Consider the following 20,406-nt stretch of genomic DNA (forward strand, 5'->3'; position numbering starts at 1 on the left):
AGCGGCACTCTCAGTGACCGCAATGGAAGCCTTGGCAACAGCCTAGATCAGACGCGGCCGTCGCATGTGTTCCACGCTACCTTCGCTGTGAGTCTTGGAAAGGGAGGCTATGTTAATAGTGGGCTGAATGGAGCCAGAGCATGGCCATCATCTGGGAAGGAGCTGTGGCAACGCTACAGCAGGCAGCCTACTATGGGACACTGAGATTTATTTTTTGGTATGTTTTTACAAAGGAGCCTTATATCATTGTTTGTGTGTGACCTACCTGCTTCTGGGTGGGAGATAGGAAGTGTGTGTTTTCAGTGTATCCAAGAGGAGGCGGAGCTGGATTCTGGGACAAGCTGTGTCCCTGTGGGCCAGAGTCCTGTGCAATCACACACACAAACACTCTGAGAACTGCCACCAGGAGTCCAGGCAGGGTGCAGCCCAGGAGGAACTGGCCCCTTAACAAATACACACACCTACACACTTCTCCCCTTGCCTTCCTAGCCCCCACCCTTTGTCGGTCCCTCTGCGGTCACTGTACAGCTCCGCCAATGGTGTCACTGTTCAGGAGGCAGGGCCCACAGACATTGTGGCGATCACGCTGCTGGTCAGGTGGTGGCTCTTTCGGGACAGTCCCTCTTCACTGTTTCTCCAGATCTCAGCCAGACAGCTCAGTGCTGCAGATCTGCCACCAGCCCATTATTATCATAGCTGTCTTTCACTGTGACCTAGCCTGGGCATTCATGCGGTCCATCGTCTGGGGCTTTTCTCTCCCACACGTGTGATACTCCAAGCCCGGCTCCCTACAGCAGACCTTCCTGAGGCTTTGCCCAAGATGTCTCTCAGCTTCAGGCATTTCTACAACTCTGCTTTTATAGTGTTACAGAACACCGTGACTTCCCTAGCACAAAAAGGCTTTTCAGAAGCATGAGCTAACTTGGCACTGGGTTTCCTGACCCCGCCTCCATCCTCACAGTTTTGTGTACACAGGGAAGCTTGGCCACTTGGTGTCAGTGAAGGGATTCTTGAGGCTGTAACTTGGATTCTAGGCAGAACACAAATCCTACCTGCACCCAAAAGGTGGGTTTCATATAACATACCTGTTTTTCTGGACTCAGAAAGTTGCTTGTGCATTTCTTTTTCAAGTCTTTCACTTCTCTAGCTGGATTCACCCCACCTTGGCATCTGTCTCCTGGAATTTTCCTATACCTAAAAGGCAGAGAGAACTCGTTAACAGAATGCAAAGATGCACTGTGGGGCTCTCCTCTATTTCCTGTACTTGCTGAGATTCAAAAGGCTGCAGGGAAGGTTGGGGAGGGGGATGGGACGGTCACAGGGATGTTCCTGGGGCTATTTTCTGTGACTCCAGCTTTAGGAAGACTTAGGCACCTCTCTCTCCTACTGTTGGTGACATGCCTGTCCTTTCCACCTTGAGGGACTGTGACAAATAACTATGTCCCAGGGAATGCTCACTACTAAGTGGTACAGAAATGGGCAAGGAGAGGATTTGAGAGCTTCAGGGAGACAAGGTCCCTCTGGAACTGCCCTGTCCCCTTATGGGTGGCTCCTCAAATGGCGTAACAGAAACACTCAGTTCCTCAACCGTGCCAGTGTCAATGGCCCATGTGGCTAACAGCCACCACACTGGACACAGGAGTTAACAGCACACAGCCATCATCACAGAAAATTCTATGAGACAAACAGTGCTTTCCAGCATCCACAATGCTGCTGCCTCTTGGTGTGGAGAGAAGCAGCTTCCATTTCAGGTGAAGGCAGTCTGTGGTGAGGAGCGAAGAGAAAGCCATCTTACCCGTTTGTTGTCAGGTGCTCTTCTCTCCCATACAGACAAAACTCGAGGTCATGGCCCTTCAGTTCTGGCTGTTCCACACACTTGGAGTCATTTTCTGGGCGGAAGTAGCCAAAATCACTGTGAGTCAGCAAAGAAAGGCACCATTCAAAGTTGCTGTGACACCATGAGTTGGTAGACTTGAGGGTCCCTCCCATGTGGGGCAATGGTAGGTTAAGATTCCAGGTTTGGGGTGTGAGAGAACAGCTTAGGAAGAACTGTGACATCCCTGAGGGAGGTCCCCTTAAGAAGTAGACATGGTCAGAGCTTTAGAGGGATCACAGAGCTTATGGAACAGGCCTAGCAGACTCAGCACTAGGCGGAGCCCCAAGGCTGGGAGCCTGGCAGAGCAGGCACAGGAAGGAGCTGGCAGCAGCCTCCAATGAGGCAGGGGCTTACTCAGTGAAGAGAAAGGCAAAGCCATAGAAACAGGGACATAAACAGCAGAGAGAAGCCATTGATTTGCTTCCCAAACCGTCACAAAGGACCCAGACTGGAGCAGACCTCCATCTGATTTCCTGTGTGTATATCAGGGACGTACCTTCTGCCCTCTCAATTCCCACGCACATTAGCAGGGAGTTGGATCTGCAGTAGAGCAGTCAGGACCCACATCAATACCCTGATAGGGGATGCCTGTGTTGCAAATGGCAACTTAACTTGCTGTGCCATACCACCAGTCACAGCAGTTCATTTTCACATGGTATAATTAGGCAGCTTATAAAGTTTAGGTAAGCTGAAATTCTTGTAACCCTACAACACAACCTTATCTCTTTCACTGTCAGCTTGTATGCCTACCTTTCCAGATGCACCTGTCTCATCCAGGGACCAAGGTGCATGCTCAGACTCCATCCCACTTGTTTATCCAATTAAGGTACCACCTCCTACCTCATCAAAGGGGATAAGAATGGGGAAGAGGTCTCTTTCCACCACAGACCATGCTTGGGGTATTGGATATTACTCTCTTTTCCATGGATAGTCCTCTGGTCTACTCAAGCCATTTTTTTCCATGTGGGGCAGCCCCCACTCACATGTGAATCTGTGTTTTCTCTCTCACTTAAAAATAAATTCTGCTCCTACTTGTGCGCATTATCATGCCTTTATTTAGAACTCTTATCTGAGAGGAGCAAAAGCCCAGGGTGAAAAGTAAGGTGCTCAGACTCACATCAATTTCTTTACCTCCAGATACCATTGTTGGTTGCGCCTGAGGTCTGTGCCGACACAACCCCCCTTCTCCCTTAGCGTCTTGGCTGGCCCTTACCTCCCATGTGAACACCCTTTTCCATTCCATCTGCCCATGATGTCACACATTTGCTTTCCCTTCCCGGCCTTTGTGCCAAGGCTGCCTCTCTACCTACTCATCCTGGGCTCTATTCTTCTGGCGTCCTGGCTTGTATGGCACGGAGAGCCTGAGGGGGCAAAGGCCATCTTTCCCACTCGGTGGGAGGAATTTCTAGAGTGTATGTCTCACTCTAGAAGTTACTCCCTTACGCCCCCTTTCCCTTACTAGCCACATTTATTTCATGCTTCTGGGCTTCAACTCTCTGTGAAACTGCAATGCCCAAGACCCAGAGAGCTCACAAACCATCGCTCAACTCATCCACCCAGACCACCTGTTTCGGGGCATCTGACCACTATGGTGCCCCCCACCCAGCACTGGCACAGCCACACCTGTCTGTGTTCTTGTCTGCTGCCTACTCTTTCTTTTTCTAAGTAATGAATACAAATGTCCTTCTGAGTTCTAGAACCTATTTTCTGATGTTTTCTATCTTATCTTCCTTAATGACCACAGCTATTTCTGGTTACACCAGAACATTCAGGTTTTACTTCTCTACTGAGCTCAAATCCTACGTTTCTAATTCTCTGCTAGTTATCACCACCAATATATGCTGACAGGACTGCAAAGGAATGAACTGTTCAAACACATCAGGCTTTTTCCTCTGCACCAGCCCTTCCTTGTTTTTTAGGACATTATCTTCCTTTCTACCATCTGAATGGAAATTCAGCCTAGTCACCCTCCATCTGGGTTCTTCTTACTCCCTGAAAAAGCAGAATGCTAGAGAAGGAAAGCCGGAGATGGATGTTGTCCATCTGCTGGCTCATTCTCACATGCCTGCAACAGCCAGCAATACAACTCTGGTCTCCTATGTGAGTGGCAGGGGCCACACACTTAGGCCATCTTCTGCCTTCCTAGATACAATAGCAGGGAACTGCATTGGAAATGGAGTAGTTGGGATTCAAACTGGCACTCCAATATGGGATGCTGGTATTGCAGACAGTGGCTTAATCTGCAGTGTCACACTGGCCCTCTCCTTAGCCCTTTATCAGGATAGCTGTGACACCTACTCTCCCCCATTGCCCTTCCTTACTGGTTCATGCTCACAGCAATCTGTTGACCTTCTTCCTAGGTATGCATGGTCAAATGTCACCTCCTCAATGATGTCTACTTTGTCTATATGGAATAGTATCTCCCTCCTCTAAACCCCCATGTCATCTACCACTTGCTGTTTCAAATCATAATTACAAACACCTCACCAGTAATCTAACAGATTTGTCACTGTTGCTTTGCATTACCTGTGCACAGCACAGACTCAGCAAATATTTGGGGGAGGTTTTGAGTTTGCGTTTTCTTTTTCTTTTTTTTTTATTAATTGCATTGCATTATGTGACACAGTGTTATGGGTACTGGGATTCCCCCCACCCCTCCCCAAACCCTCTCCCCATGGTGGATTTCTCCACCTTGCTGCGATACCACAGTTCAAATTCAGTTGAGGTTCTTTCATTGGAAGTATTTACCAAGTATAAAGTCCAGTGTCTTATTATCCTAGTTGTGTTTTCTTTTAAGACTGATTTGCTAGGGCCAGGCATGATAGTGTAGCGGCTAAAGTCCTCGCCTTGAATGAGCTGGGATCCCATATGGATGCCAGTTCTAATCCCAACAGCTCCACTTCCCATCCAGCCCCCTGCTTGTGGCCTGGGAAAGCAGTCAAGGATGGCCCAAAGCTTTGGAACCCTGCACCCGTGTGGAAGACCAAGAAGAAGCTCCTGGCTCCTGGCTTTGGATCTGCTCGACTCCGGCCATTGCTGTCACTTGGGGAATGAATCAACAGACAAAAGATCTTCCTTTGTGTCTCTCCTCCTCTCTGTATATCTGCCTTTCCAATAAAAAAAAATATTTGTTATTTGTTTGAAAGGCAGAACTACATAGAGAGGTGAGAAAGAGAGAGAGAGACAGCCAAATGGCTAGGCTGGCTGGGCCAAGCCAAATTCAGGAGTCTGGAGCTTCTTTAAGGTCTCTACATGAGTGCTGGGGCCGAAGCACCTGAGCCTTCTTTGCTGCTTTCCTGTGCATTAGCAGGGAGCTGGTTCACAAGTGGAGCAACCTGGGCTCAAACCAGTACCCATATGGGATGCTGGAGTTGCTAGTGGAGTAGAAATACCAGCTGCATACCCCTACTCTGCCACTTCATGCAGGCATGCTGGTTAGAACCTCTTCTGTCGCTGGGTTAAGCATAAATTGCTTAGGAAAGCACCGAGTCTGCAGAGCCAGTGCTTGGTGAATGCTGGTTGCTCCCACTGCCATTATATTATTAACTGTGAGCATAATGTACTCCCAAGGAGGCTGGGGCTTAATAGTGGAGCTAAGCCTGTGAACAATCATACAGCACAATGAAGAGGTGCTGTAGGAGGGACAGTAGTGGGGAGGTCTGGATGAGGGAAAGCCAGAGGAGGTTTGCCATGGTGATGCTTGTGTAGGAGTTCCCCGGGGGTGGGGGACTGTGGGACATGTGGGAAGATGCTGCAGGCAGAGGAAGCATCCCCTGCAGCAGCACAGAGCACTGAAGGAGAGTGGAGGATCTGCAGAGTGGTGGAGGCGCAGGTGAAGAGCATAGCCTTCCGTTTCACAGAGTCATTAACAGCCTTGAGCCTGGCCACATAACCCAGAGAGAAACAGGGACCAGAGGCCACTTGACTGGCCTACATTCAGATATGAGCCATGCAGGAAGAAGCATTCCAGATGAGACCTGAGGCTCACCCACACATGGATCCTGCTGCCACCTGTGTTTTAGGAGGGTACAAAAAGGGAGGACACGGCCAGCATTGTAGCACAGCTGATAAAGCTGCAGCCTGTGATGCTGGCATCCCATGTGGGCACCAGCTCCTATCTGGCTGCTCCCCTCCCGAACCAATTCTCTGCTGATGCACCTGGGAAAAGCAGAGGAAGGTGTACCTAGTGTTGGGGCTCCCTGTACCCAAGTGGGGGACCCATAGGAAGCTCCAGGCTTCAGTCTGGTTCAGTCCTGATGTTTACAGACTGTAGAGTGAACCAGTGTATGGAAGATCCATCTCTCTCTCTGTAATTCAAATAAATTAAGTACATCTTTATAAAATGGAGACAGAGTATGCCTGCTCTCTTCCTGCCTCCCTGTGCTAGTCCTCAGGATCCTGCTTGGATCTTCTGCAGGTAGCAAGGTTCATAGGATTATGGTATGTGATGTGAAGCGGTTCCTCTTCTTTGCCCTATACAGGAAATCTCTTGCTTTTATGAAACTGACAAACCCTTTGCCAGTCAAGTAACTAATTCTTGAGCCTGATGATTCTGATTTCTGGGGGCTCTGGCCTGATGTCCCCAAACCTCAATGGGACATGTGGGCTGGGACTACACGGATGCCGCCTCTAGTCTCAGGACCAAAGCACCACTCTCTGCCCTCAGACCTGCGGAGGATGTAGACTTGAGTGGTCTGCCTCCTCAAACACAGCTGGCAGGCTGCCCCTGCCACCACCCCAGCGGCTCCTGTACCACTTTCCTGGGTATGTGTTCTGCTGTCTGCTGGAGATGCTTTGGTTTACCTTACTTCATTTATAGCACTTCATTTATAGCTCCTTCCTGTAGTTCCCAAGCCAGTATTTCTGTAGGTTGTTGCTGGTTCTGCTCCCCATAATTTCCTGTACAATATGACTGGCTGTACAATAATTACCAACCCTGCTCCCCCAGTCTCTGTGCCTCAATTTCCTTTATCAAAGGCAGCAAGTTCTCCACTCTTGGGGAAAATACTTCCAAATGTTTTAGCCCGAAAACAACTCTTCCATCCGCCCACCATAGGAAAGGGGCTGACAGAGGGATCCGAGAGAGGCAGGTACCAGAGGAAGTCCTCCAGGGAACAGGGACAGATGGACGGCTGCTTGGTGACAACATAGTCTCGACCATTCTGGCAGACGGAAGACTTGCGCAGCCGGAGGTACTGCTCTTTATAGCCCAAGATGCAGCCGTCTTCGTGGTCTCCAGGGTCTGTGGAGTGCGCTAGCCAGATGGTGTAGTCTTTTTCTTCACCTGAAGGACAGACGGACCACTCAAGAAACTGTGTGCCCAGAACCCACCCCCGGAGCAGCTGCCAGGCTGCAGGAAGACAAGGATCGGGAGAGAGGGAACGTCTGCTCAGCTGCCTGCTTCACACTGGACCTGCACACAGGTGTGCGTCTGAGTCAACCAGTCAGCTAGCAATGGCAGCCCCTCACGCCAGCAGGTGGCCCCTTTGTCCTGGTTATGGCTGGGTTCCAGGAGTGGCAGAGATCTTGCTTGTTCTGGGCAGGGGTTCTGGGTAGGGCACTTCTGGAGTCCTCCCTGGCTGAGGGGGGTGGCTTCACACCTTGCTGGGTTTCTGTCCTTGGTCGACAGCCATGAGCTTTCCTTTGGCCTCATGGGGCTTTTTGGGTCAGGATACTAATGAGCTCTGAGCACAGCTTCAATGTCATGGCAGGTTAGTCTGCTTCAAACTGAGGGAACATGGCCTTTTAAGAGACTCCTCACTACCCAACCGCCCCTCCAGAGCAGACTGCTGATGGCAAGAGTTCCTGGCTTAGTACACCTGGAAACAGCACTCAAAGGCTGTGACCTAAAGACTGTGGACTAGGTTTTTATCCTTCCGGATATGAAGACCAGCACAGAGCCCGTCTAAAGAACAGGTGTTTAACAAATCTCTTAACGATGTTAAACTTCAGGGATGACTACTGAACTGCCCTCCAAGGGGAAGACTCATAAGTTGGTTCCTTGTTAACCTATTGAGTGAATTTAGAATAATAATGACCCTTGGGAATTAAGTCATATTTAATCAGGGCCCAGACCAAGAGCTCTGTTTCCACAGGAATGGCTCCACAGCAGTCTAACAGCCAGGACCACAGTGCAACTGCAACCTCCCGACTTCAAGTCCTTGGTTGTATTATGCCAGCAGGGGACTACAGGCTGCCTTTTCTCTCGGTTTTCTGTTGGCCTTTCTACTTCTCTGTGTAATGTTGACATTGTTGCCTCTGGTCCAGGTCTGCCTGACACAAGGGGGACGTTGCGCAGTGGACACTGAGGTCCCTGGCTGAGGCCACTTTTCTGGTCCTTTAACATGTCTTCTTGTTGAACGTCAAAGAACTGTGAAGTGTGGGCTTCCTGTCCACCCAGTGGCCACGTGAGAGCCACAACTGACATCCAGCCAAAATGGCAGGAAAATGTCCTCACAAAAGCACTTCGAGAAGTGACATGCTTGGATGCTCTTTTGCTGTATCCTTTATTTATCCTCACAGTCCCGCTACACTTCCCTAATCAGGAGGGAAAAACCCTGGAATGCTACAAAATCATGTTAGATAAACACTCATGTGCTGTTCTTATAAGTAGGATAAAAGCTTCATAGAATGTACAGGGAGGGTACTAATAGTGCCAAGCTCCTCTGTGCTATGTGGTAGCCTAGCCCCATGTGGCTGTTCTGGAATGAAGTAAAGTTTGCTATATGAAATACATACCAGATTTTCAATACTTAGAAGAAAAAAATAAAAAATGTCTAACAAGTTTTAATACTGTTTTGAAACCATAACATTTTATCTATATAAATATTTCACCATTCTTCTCACTTTTGTGGTGCAGCTGACAGCACAATTTAAATTGCCTATTGGTCCTCACATTTCTCTTGGACAGTGTTAGTCCCCAAAAGGAAGCTGCCTTTTCAGTTCATTCCATTGCTTGATTTACCTTTCGGCCCCTAGTGTATGAATTTGCCTATTCCGGCTAAATGAAATGAATAGCATATAGAAAGAGAGAGGCTTACAAGTTCCTGTTGCAAAAGGTTAAAGGAGATACTCACAGTTCCTTTCCAGGATGTCTTTAAAATTGATGGTGTAGGAGACCCACTGGCGGGTCAGGAAAGACTCTGTGAAACCCCAAATGCTGATATTCATGGACCTGGCCCCAGGTTCTGAAGCCAGGCCAGTGAAATAGATGGGTTCCTTGGTGAATGTGTAGGATTGCCAGCACTGTCCTTCATCTGTAGAGAACCTAAAGGCATAATCAGAGAAAGACCATGATGGACAATCACTAAGTATAATGAACAGCAGGCAACTGCTCTGGCTGTCGGGCCCCAGACTACAGACAAATCTCATGGCGAGGGAAGGGCTTACGACCATTTTGATTTAGTGTCTAGAGTTAACAGGGCAGGGAAAGGGGATTCGTTCAAAGACAGCAAATAATTTTATAAAAATTATTTCAAAGAAAGAGGAAAGTGTAGTGACCCAGGTAAGAATAGGTTTCTATATCAGTAAAATACTTTTTAAGAACTTATACACTCAAGTAGTCACATATAACCAAGTTCTTAATACCTGCATAATATCTGGGAGTGGGGGAGGTAAGAAAGCATATTTTTAAAAGGTGATAAAATGTGTTAGCCAGAGGGAGTCAGAGGAGAAAGCAGTGTTCTAAATGCCACCCCTTCTAGAACTTCCCATCCAGGAATGTAAATTGCAGAAATGCCAATCAGGTGAGTAACTTCTCTAAGTTAACTGCAGAAAGGCTCCCACAACTGCCCTCTGCTGAGAGTGTGTGTGGAGCTGAGCTCATGCATACTTAATCACATCGATAGGGTGGCTGCTGTGCTCAATGGCCACAATGATGCCTCCAGAGTCCAGGATGGTGTAGTAGTGCGGTCCATCCAGCATCTTGGTCCAGGAGTAACCCCCATCATCTGAGATGTACACATCTGGGACCATCACCGAGATGGCATCCCCCACACTACCTGCAACATAACGCACCATCCCATCAGCACAATGTGACAGACAGGATTGCTGGTGTGAGGATAACTTGGAATGAGGTCACTAGGATTGCTTCCCATCAAGCTTCTTGAAGGACATGGAAAACTTGGGCAAGGGAGAACTTCCACTGCCCACTCTGACGGGAGCCTACCAAAAAACCCCCAGTGTTGTTCCAACAACCACACTTCTGTTGAAGGAAAGATGCAAAAGCCATCGTGGTGGCTTTTCTTAAAGGACTCAAGGGCATGCTCAGCTGCTTCCATGGGGCAGAAGGACCCCTTACCGTGGGCGATGACTATGCCTACGGCATTAGGCTCTGAGAGTGGGGCCATGGGCACGTTTAGTTTCTGGGAGATGCTGTAGGAAGCATGGATATGGAGGCTGCACTGTGAAAAGAAACCAAAGCTTAGATTAAAATCAAAGGTACAATTTCTTCACTCATCTCACTGAGCATTCTCAAAGAAAACTTGAAGACATACACATGGCTGACAGGTAAATAAAAATGCTCAATAGTGGTACTCATCAATGCAAATCAAAACAACAAAGAAATATTGCCCCCTACCTGGTAGAGTGGTCATTGTCAAAAAGACAAAAGATAATGAGTGCTGGTGAGGATAAGCGGGAATATAGGCACAATCATGCAAAATAGCATGGGGTTGCCTCAAAAAAAGAAGATAAACATAGAACTACCAAAAATTTACCTACTGTGAATGTAAGAATCGACATATCAGAGATAACTGCAGCCCCTCTTATCACCGCAGTGCTGCTCACCACCAGGACAGACTCAGCTCTAAGTGTCCCATGATGGGTGAGTGGATAAAGAAAATGTGGGATATGTACACAGTGGAATAGTATGCAGCCTTCCAAAGAAGATCCTGCTTTTTCTACAGCAAAGTTGAAGCTAGAGGACACTCAGTGTGCATGCTAAAGAAGCAGGGAGACAAATATCATATGAGAAAGTTGAAGTAACGCAACATAGGGGCTGCCAGGGCTGTGGGATGGTGGGACAGGGGTGAAGGGTGGGGGGAGGTGTTGAGGAAAGGTACACAGGACAATAGGTTCTGGAGAGCAATGCACAGCATATGTGCACGATGCTGTGTCACACACTTGAAATGTTCTGGAAAGATGGAGCCATTAAAAAAAGTAACAGTGAAGCGATGAAAATGCTTATTTACTTTGCAGGCACGAAGTTAGAGAGAGCCCTCAAATGTCCACAATGGTCAGGGTCAAAGTCAGGGGTTAGAAACACAATCCAGGTCTCCGGTGTGGTGGCCAGAATCCAGTCACTTGCCCTATTGTCACTTCCTCCCAGAGACTGCATAGGTGGGAAACTAGCATCAGGGGCTTGGGCTGGGAATCCAGGCACTCCCTGAGGGATATGGGCCTCTTCTTAACTGCCAGGCCAAATGCCAGCAGCTCCATGGGACATGCCAATGACCTTGAATGTGGTCACCATCTCGCAATATACACATAAGCAATACATTGTGCACTGCAAGTACACACAGTTCTTTGTCAGCTATATCTCAATAATGTTAAGGGGGAAAAAGAAGCAGATGTGAAAAACTCGTCAGGGTATAGAGCAGAAGGAAAGGGCTTTCTGAGAGGGTGGGTGTTTGGCCTGCCGGGGAAGATGCTGCCTGGACACCTGCACTCTGCATCAGAGGTGCTGGGGCGGCATCCCAGCTCTGCTTCCTATCCTGTTTCCTGGGAGACAATAGGTAGACAGCTTGGCAGTTGGATCCCTGACGCCCACAGGAAGACCTGCTGACTTTCGGCCTACTAGCCTGTCCCCAGTCACTAGAGTGAACTAGCCGGTGGGAGTTTTGTCTTTCAAATGAACAATAATGCATTTTTTAAAAGATGTCAAAAATGGCTATGATAGTAAATATATGTTTTACCACATTAAAAAAAAGATTTACTGGGCCCGGCGCTGTGGCGCAAGTGGTTAAGGTTCTCGCCTTGCACACCCGGGATCCCATATGGGCGCCAGTTCTATCCTGGCAGCCCCGCTTCCCATCCAGCTCCCTGCCTGTGGCCTGGGAAAGCAGTCGAGGACAGCCCAAAGCTTTGGGACCCTGCACCCGCGTGGGAGACCCGGAAGAGGCTCCTGGCTTCGGATCGGCATAGCATCGACCATTGTGCTCACTTGGGGAGTGAATCATCGGACGGAAGATCTTCCTCTCTGTCTCTCCTCTGTGTATATCCGCCTTTCCAATAAAAAAATAATAAAAATAAATCTTTAAAAAAAAAAGATTTACCTATTTTTTTTTTTTTTGGAAAGGCATATTTACAGAGAGAGGGAGAAATAGAAAGATCCTCTATCTGCTGGCTGGTTCACTCCCCAGATGGCCACAATGGCTGGAGCTGAGCCAATCCGAAGCCAGAAAGAAGGAAAGTAGAGTAGCTGGGACATGAACTGGCATCCATATGAATCCTGGCCCTTGCAAGGCAAGGACTTAGCCACTAGTCTATTATGCTAAGCCCTACAACATATAAACAAACAAACAAACAAACAATGAGGTTCAAGCTAGCTACTAATAAAACAGAGGGGGACAATTAGTGTAACTGGCAGGCCCTGAGGGTGATCAGGATTTCCTTAATCCTGGTAATCAAAGTTGAGGAACGCAAGTCTGACTTCCCCTAGAAAGGATGTGGATGTGGAGCAATGGTGGGGTGCTGAGGGCTGGCAGAGGGTGGCAACAGGGGGTGTGTCCATGGTAAGAGGGGCAGTGGCAAGGGAAGGCAGAAGTGAGCCTGCCAGGAGGGACCTTTCACCCGCCAGAGGCACAGCCTTCACTCACTGGCAGGGGTCCACCCAAGAAGCTGGCAAGGGCGAGGTGGAGGCCTCCCCTGTGCCTGCCCGGGGCTCCATGCGAGGAGAGCAGGTGAGTGCAAGGCCAGGGTAGGCGGATGGGAAGGAGGAATATGAGTGTGGAGAAGGTGGAGTGTGGTGTGCAACAGAGAGGCGCTTTTTAACACCCATGGAGGCTCTTGAAATAAGACAGAAACCCTGACAAGAAGAGCAGGGCACCCACCAGCCACAGGATGCTCAGGGGAGCTCAGGAGCCACCAGCATGGTCATTCCTGATGATACATCTCAGGGTAACCCCACACCTCTCAAATTCTGAAAAGTTTAGAATGTAAGACTTTCTTTTTCCTCCTTCCCCTCCTCCCACCTCTCTCTCTTTCTTATTTTGCCTGCCACTCCTGAAATCTGATGTCTTCTGGTGAGAGTACCTTTGCATTTAAAAAAAAATTTTTTTTTAAAGATTTATTTATTGGATTGAACATGATAGCTCAACTAGCTAATACTTCACCTCCAAGTGCTGGATCCCATATGGGTGCTGGTTCGTGTCCCAGCTGCTCCACTTCCCATCCAGCTCCCTGTTTGTGGCCTGGAAAAGCAGTTGAGGATAGCCTAAAACCTTGGGACCCTGCACCTAGGTGGGAGGCCCAAGGGAGGCTCCTGGCTTCAGATCGGCTCAGCTCCAGTCATTGCAGCCACTTGGGGAGTGAACCAGTGGATGAAAGATCTTTCTGTTTCTCCTCTCCATAAATCTGCCTTTACAACAAAAATAACTATATATATATTTTAAAGAGACATATTTATTTGATAGGCAGAGTGACAGACAATGAAATCAATCTTCATTCGCTGGTTGAATCCTCAAATGGCCACAAATGCCAGGGCTTGCCAAAGCGGAAGCCAAGAGTCCAGAACTCCATCCAGGTATCCCATGAGGGTGGCAGAGGCCCAAGTTTAGGGACCATTTTCTGCGGCTTTCCAAGGCAAATTGACAGGAACTGGAGAGAACATAGAACAGCCAGGACTGGAACTGCTATGCTGGTGTTCCAGGTAGTAGCGTAACGCACTGTGCCACGATGCCAACCCCACATCTTTAAATTTCCAGTTTCCCAGCTGTCCCTACTCCTGTTTACCGAGGTGCTATCTAGATATCCCCCAGCCCTGACTAGGTGAGCCCAGAGAACAGGCAGCCTGATGCTCTTCCATGCATGCTCACCAGCACAGCTTGGCACTGTTCATGCAAAGCTGGTCTCCGGCTTCTTGCAGGATTTCTATTTTTCTTGCCTGCCATACTGACCCCTAACGAATGAGTAACCCACCTGTCCTTTCTGTTTTCATTTCACATTTTAGTAAAACACAAATTTTTACCTCTCACTTTTGTTTTTTTTTTAAAAAAAGAAAAACAATCTGGGCCTGGCGCAGTAGCCTAGTGGTTAAAGTCCTTGCCTTGCATGTACCGGGATCCTATATGGGCTCTGATTCTAATCCTGGCAGCCCTGCTTGCCATCCAGCTCCCTGCTTGTGGCCTGGGAAAGCAGCCAAGGATGGCCCAAAGCCTTGGACCGAGACCCCTGGATGGGAAACCCGGAAAAAGCTCCAGGCTCCTGGCTTTGGATTGGCATAGCTACAGCCATAGTGGTCACGTGGAGAGTGAATCAATGGATGGAAGATCTTTTCTGTCTCTTGTTCTCTCTGTATGTCTGACTTTCCAATAAAAATAAATAAATCTTAAAAAAAAAGAGACAATCCTGGGAGCTGGCACTGTAGATTAAACTAGCTGCATCCACAGCCTCCCCTAATGGCATACTGGTGGGAATCCCAGCTGCTGTATTTTCCATCCAACTAGGTACTGCGCCTAGAAAGTAGCAGGAGATGGCCCAAGAACTCAGCCCCTTGCCGCTCATGTGGAAGATCTGTGTAGAGATCCTGGCTCCTCACTTTGGCCTAGACCTGGCTCCTGTGGTCACTGCGGAGTGAACCAGGAGGAGGAAGAGCTCTGTCTGTTCTCTCTCACTTTGCCTTTCAAATCGATAATCTTAAAAAAAAAAAAAGACAAATAATTCATACTACTTTGACCTCTGCTCATAGCTTCCATTTTCCAAGTTTTAACATATTTTCACTTTTCTCAGTTCCAAACTAAAACATCAGTGATCAAGTATAAAACCTGGGTCCGGTGCGATGGTTCGACTGGCTAATCCTCCACTTGAAGCACCAGGATCCAATATGGGCACTGGTTTATGTCCGGTTGCTCCACTTCCCTTCCAGCTCTGTTTGTGGACTGAGAAAATACAGTATGGTCCCGAACCTTGGGATCCTGCACCTATGAGGGAGATCCGAAAGAGCTCCTGGCTCCTAGCTTCGGATTGCCTCAGGTCCAGCTGCTGTGGCCACTGAGGAGTAAATCAGTGAAAGGAAGATCATTTTATCAATCTGCCTTTCCAACGATCCAGTATAAAACTTGGGTATGCAGAAGCCTGACCCATCACGGCAGCGCAGAGCGGCGGCTCTGCTCCAAGCACACGTAGGAAGTGGGTGAACGAACCTCATGCCTGTTTTTCGCTGTTGCATCGCATTCACTGTTCTCAGGCTTCCTCAGGCGCTGCCACCTGCCTCCTTGGTCAAAAGTGATCATAGTCTGGATAGAATTATCTGAGTGGGAAAAGAACACAATTAAGCCTGGTACACTGGAGGCATTCAGAATGAAACTCACTTTATCATGATGTGATTCCCTCCTAGTTTAGACCACATATCATGTAAGATTACAGCCCCGTACAAAATGGCTCAGTGCTGCTGAGCAACTGCAACAGGAGACTAAACACAGTGTTTTAAGAAAGTTTCCTATCTGAACAGGACCTAACTAATTCCAGAAATCATCTGAGACTGATACAGGTTTTCTTTTTAAGTTTATTTTTATTGGAAAGGCAGATTTACAGAGAAATAGAAAGTTCTTCCATCTGTTGGTTCACTCCCCAAGCGGCCATAATAGCCAGAGCTGAGCTGATCCAAAGCCAGCAGCTAAGAGCTTCTACTGGGTCTCCCATGTGGCTGCAGGGTCCCAAGGAATTTGGGTGATCCTCTGCTGCTTTCTCAGGCTACCAGCAGTGAGCTGGATGGGAAGTGGAGCTGCTGGCACACAAGTCAGTGCCCATATGGGATCCTGGTTCTTGTAAGCACAGGGATAGACATTTGAGCTATTGTCTTGGCCCCAATACTATTATAAACTACATATAAACATTTTTTGGGGGGAGTGATTCTGTCACAATATGGGCAGCAGTTCCAGTTCTAACTACCTCCCTTTTGATTATGCTAATAGCCTGGGAGAGCAGGGAAAGACAACCCAAGTACTTGGGCTCCTGCACCCATGTGGGAGAGCTGCATGAAGTTCCTCTCTTGAGTATGGCCCAGTCCTGCCATTCTGGCCATCTGGGGAGTGAACCAGCAAATGAAGATCTCTTGTTGTAACTCTTTCAAACAACCAACCAACCAAACAAACAAACAAAATCTTAAAATTTCCCCCCATTTTACTGGGAAGATAAAGAGAGCTAGCATGGGAGAGGTATTCCATTCACTGGTTCACTCCAAATGCCCATGATATCCAGTGCTATCCTAGGCCGGAACCGAATCCAGGTCTCCCAAATCCAGGTCTGGGACACAGGTACCCAACTACTTGATTATTAACTGTTGGCTCTCAGGAATACTGTGGACTGGGGACAGAAACTCAGACCGCACAGTCAGACATGCGAGCATCCCAAGGGGCACCTTTACTGCTCACTTAAACACTTACCCCAAGGTACTTGAACTCTTGAAAAGAAATTCCTTTTAACTCCATAACCACATGAACAGACTGATATTCATTCCCTTTCCCCGCTTGACTTGGAAACAAAATTTACCATGGGAAAACATTCTGTTCCTTACTCAGACAAGGCTACAGCACCAAGCTTATTTTGTAGACACTCAAGAGCTGTACATGTGGGGCTACCAATGTGGTGCAGTGCTTGCACCGCAGCGTCCCATATGGGCTAGTTCAAGTACAGGCTACTCCACTTCAGACCCAGCTCCTTGCTAATGCACCGGGGAAGGCAGGGGACGATGGCCCAGGTCCTCAGGCCCACACCACTCATGTGGGAGATCTGATGGAGTTCCAGGGATCTGGTCCTGCTCTAACTGTTCTAGGAACTTGGGAAGTGAACCAGTAGATGGAAGATCGATCTCTGTCACTCTCCCTATCAAATAAATAAATCTTTACGTGTGTGTCTAAGTCTGGGTTAATAATTCCTAATGATTCTCTCTCTCATTTTGCCTGTCCTTTCCTCCTCGGGCATTTTGCTTTTCTTACATGTCTTTTTCACTATTCTATTTTCAATGATAAGAGTAGAAACTATTGCAGGATTGATTCTAGAGGTACAAGTTTTGAGTTTTCTTAGGAAAACCAACAAGAAGCAAGCAAAGAAAAATTCAACAAACACTTATCTTCTCACCTCTGGCACAAAAAAGCCAACAACTTCTCAGAACAATCCAACTAAGTAATACCCTTGGAATATTCTCCTCGACACTGGGGTCTTTAAGGCATCATATGACCATCTCCGTCCCCCACGTGCTGATGTGCTTTGATAACAAGGAGTGCTCTCCTCCCACTCCCACCCCCATGGACACAGGAGGAAAAAAAACACTAAACATTTATCTTGCCCACCTTGACCTTCCCCACATGATGTCAGAGGCCCACATGCATATTATACAACCCTCACCTATGTAATCAATATTAAAAATAAAATAAAATTATATTAAAAACTTTTTGAGACTGTGAAGAAGACAGACAAAATCAACATGATTTTGTGAAATACACATACATTAGCTGTAACCAGCCTGTTAGACAGCAGTGGCCATGGAGGAATACCTGGGCGCTTAAAGGTGCACTGAGAGTGTCTGTGGAGGCTGGTACTGCAGTGTAGCTCTTTAGGTGCTGCCAGTGCAGCTAGCATCCCGAGTGAGTGCCAGGCCAAATCCTGGCTGCTCGACTACTTGTCCAGCTCCCTGCTAATGTGTCTGGGAAAGCAGCAGAAGATAGTCCAAGTCCTTGGGACCCAGCTACTCTTGGGAGGCCTGGATGGAGTTCCTGGCTGCTGGATTTGGCCATGGTGGTCATCTGAGGAGTGAACCTGTGGATGGACAAGGCTTCTCTCTGCCTCACCTCTCTCTTTATAACTCTGCCTTTCAAATAAATACATAAATACTAAAATAAATAAATAAAAGAGAGAAAGAATGTGGATATAGGGGAAAGGGAGAGCAAGGCAAGGCTGGCCTCACTCAGTGAGTGACAAGTGGGAGAGACTCCAGAGCAGTTGTCAGCCTCACAGGTGCCCAGTGAAACAGAGGGCACTGCAGTGCCAGTGTCTAGTCTGCGAATGCACCTCATATGTTTTAGGACTGGCAGGGGCTCCTGTGCCTGGGGTGGAGCATGAAGGAGAGAAGAGCCAGAGAGGAGCTCAGGGAGGAAGCAGGGAGCCAATCTCACTTGGACCTGGGCAGGCCACTGTGAGGATTTTAGAAAACAACGGGCCAGCACTGTGTTGTAGTAGGTAAGTCTCTCCCTGAGATGTCAGCATCCAATATAGGAGCTGGTTCAAGTCCCAGCTGCTCCACTTCCAATCCAGCTCCTTGCTAATGAGCTTGGGGAAAGCAGCTGAAGGTGACTCAAGTCCTTGGGCCCTTGCACCCATGTGGGAGACCCAGAAGAAGCTGCTGGCTCCTGGCTCCTGGCTTTGTACTAGTCCAGCTCTAGCCACTGAGATTTTTGGAGAGTGAACCACTAGATGAAAGATCTCTCTTTCTGTCTCTCCTTCCATCTGCAATGCTTCCCAATAAAAATAAATCTTTAAAAGAAGAAGAAAAGTCAAACAGCTCCTAGAGAAAAATACACACACATGAGCAACACTTACAGAGCCCTTGTACTTGACAGTGATGTGTTTATTTGTACTTTTGGACCTTGTAAGGGTAAGCTCTATAGAGCCAACAGGCAGCACACAGGATGGAGCTTGGCTGGCCAGCACTAAGACCTCCACAAGACAAGCCGAAGTGGTTCCAAGGCAGGTTCACTCCTACAGGCCTAAACCTTTCATTACAGAAGACTTATTTTTATAAAATTAACACAGACTCTGAAACACCTTTTTTCTACCTGCTCTTGCTTTGCTCATTTGTGGTTAAACTAGGGAGCCAAGAGTACCATGGGTAGGCCTGTTGGCTGGACAATTACATCCCTGCGGGGCAGTTTTCCCAGAAGGCTCTGTTCCCAACAGCGCCCTGGGAAGGAGCCGCAAGGGGACTTGGGCTGTGACTCACCTTCTGAGAGCGTGCTGGTCATGTAGACCCCACGGAGGGAGGTCACATTGGTGAAGTCCGTCTCTCCGCCTGTCGTGGTGTAGAGATGGCGGTCCAAAGACTTGGAATACACGATGCCCCGGTCATCAGAGGTAAAGATGGTGCCGAACCCAGTGTCTGAAATTGGCAGAAGGACAGGAACACTGAGTTGCGGCGGGAACAGAGAGCAAGTGAGAGCCTAAGTGCACGGACCCAACACTGCAGCTAACGGTTGGTCTGCAGGATGGGGACTCAGAGCTGAGGACCTGGTCATGGGCTGGTGCTGGGCTCCTGTCCCCCTTATTTCTGCCACCCAGCTTCAGGCCTAGGGCATGGGAACTGCTACACTAGTTGAATGAATTAGCCAGAGCCCACAGGAAAGTTCTTCCTGCACAGCTATATTTTTGTGGTAGAGGTGCTGTATTGATTCTTAATTTACACATTTCCAAATTTTTCTTTTTAAAAAATTTCTTTCTTTCTTTGAAAGGCAGAGTGATGAACAGAGAAAGAGATGAGAGATCTTCCATCGACTGGCTCACTCCCCCAAATGGCTGTGACAGTCAGGATTACAGAACAATGCTTCTCAAAGCATCCATGGGTAAAGGATCAATTTTCTATTTACCATATGTTACAAACTGACACTTTTGTAAAATATGGTAATAATTACTCACTAGGGTGCACGCTGTGACATGGTGGGCCTGAATCCCAGACCAGAATGCCTGCGTCAAATCCTGGCCACCCTCTCCAACCAGTAGCCTGGGAATCAGGTGAGATGGCTCAACCCTAGGGCCCTCCCATTCACATGGGAGACCTGGATGGAATTCCAGGCTCTTGACTTGGGCCTGACCCACCCTCAGCGATTGTGGCCATATGGGGAATGAACCAGCAGATAGAGATCTTTCTATCTCTGTAGCTCTGCCTTTCAAATAAATAAAAATAAACATTTACAGTTGATCATTAGAAAAATCAAATAGAAGAGAGGTATAGCTCATGGGTAGAGCATTTGACTGCAGCTCAAGAAAAATGGAATAGAAAAGATTAGGGCCTGGTGAAATAGCCTAGTGGTTAAAGTCCTCACCTTGCATGCTCCAGGATCAATATGGCCACCAGTTCTAATCCCGGCATCCAACTTCCCACCCAGTTCCCTGCTTGTGGCCTGAGAAGGGAGTCTAAGACGGTCCAAAGCCTTGGGACCCTGCACTGGCACGGGATACCTGGATGAAGCTCCAGGCTCCTGGCTTCGGATCTGTGCAGCTCCGGCCACTGTGGCTGCGTGGGGAGTGAATCATCAGATGGAAGATCATCTTTTCTGTCTCTCCTCCTCTCTCTATATATCTGACTTTGCAATAAATACATC

The 20,406-nt window shown here is 48.1% G+C and overlaps 1 protein-coding gene across 4 annotated transcripts in view; it reads right to left on the reverse strand.

The window, feature by feature from the left end:
• Positions 1-20,406, reverse strand: part of SORT1 (sortilin 1) — a 73,547-nt gene that overhangs the window by 5,285 nt on the left and 47,856 nt on the right. For 2 of the 4 annotated variants that reach the window (XM_040999126.1, XM_040999125.1), the window contains exons 10-18: positions 19,032-19,187; positions 15,238-15,344; positions 10,176-10,278; positions 9,708-9,876; positions 8,953-9,143; positions 6,971-7,160; positions 1,796-1,912; positions 1,086-1,194; positions 266-364 (exon numbers count right to left, since the gene is read on the reverse strand). In XM_040999126.1, the coding sequence (XP_040855060.1) occupies positions 266-364; positions 1,086-1,194; positions 1,796-1,912; positions 6,971-7,160; positions 8,953-9,143; positions 9,708-9,876; positions 10,176-10,278; positions 15,238-15,344; positions 19,032-19,187 (1,241 nt within the window). The remainder of the gene's footprint in view (positions 1-265; positions 365-1,085; positions 1,195-1,795; positions 1,913-6,970; positions 7,161-8,952; positions 9,144-9,707; positions 9,877-10,175; positions 10,279-15,237; positions 15,345-19,031; positions 19,188-20,406) is intronic. The other 2 variants (XM_040999128.1, XM_040999127.1) reach the window with 1 other exon arrangement.

The sequence above is a fragment of the Ochotona curzoniae genome, unplaced genomic scaffold, assembly GCF_017591425.1.
Source record: "Ochotona curzoniae isolate NIBS_2020 unplaced genomic scaffold, NIBS_Ocur_1.0 scaffold_1037, whole genome shotgun sequence".
In the NCBI taxonomy this organism is placed as follows: domain Eukaryota; kingdom Metazoa; phylum Chordata; class Mammalia; order Lagomorpha; family Ochotonidae; genus Ochotona; species Ochotona curzoniae.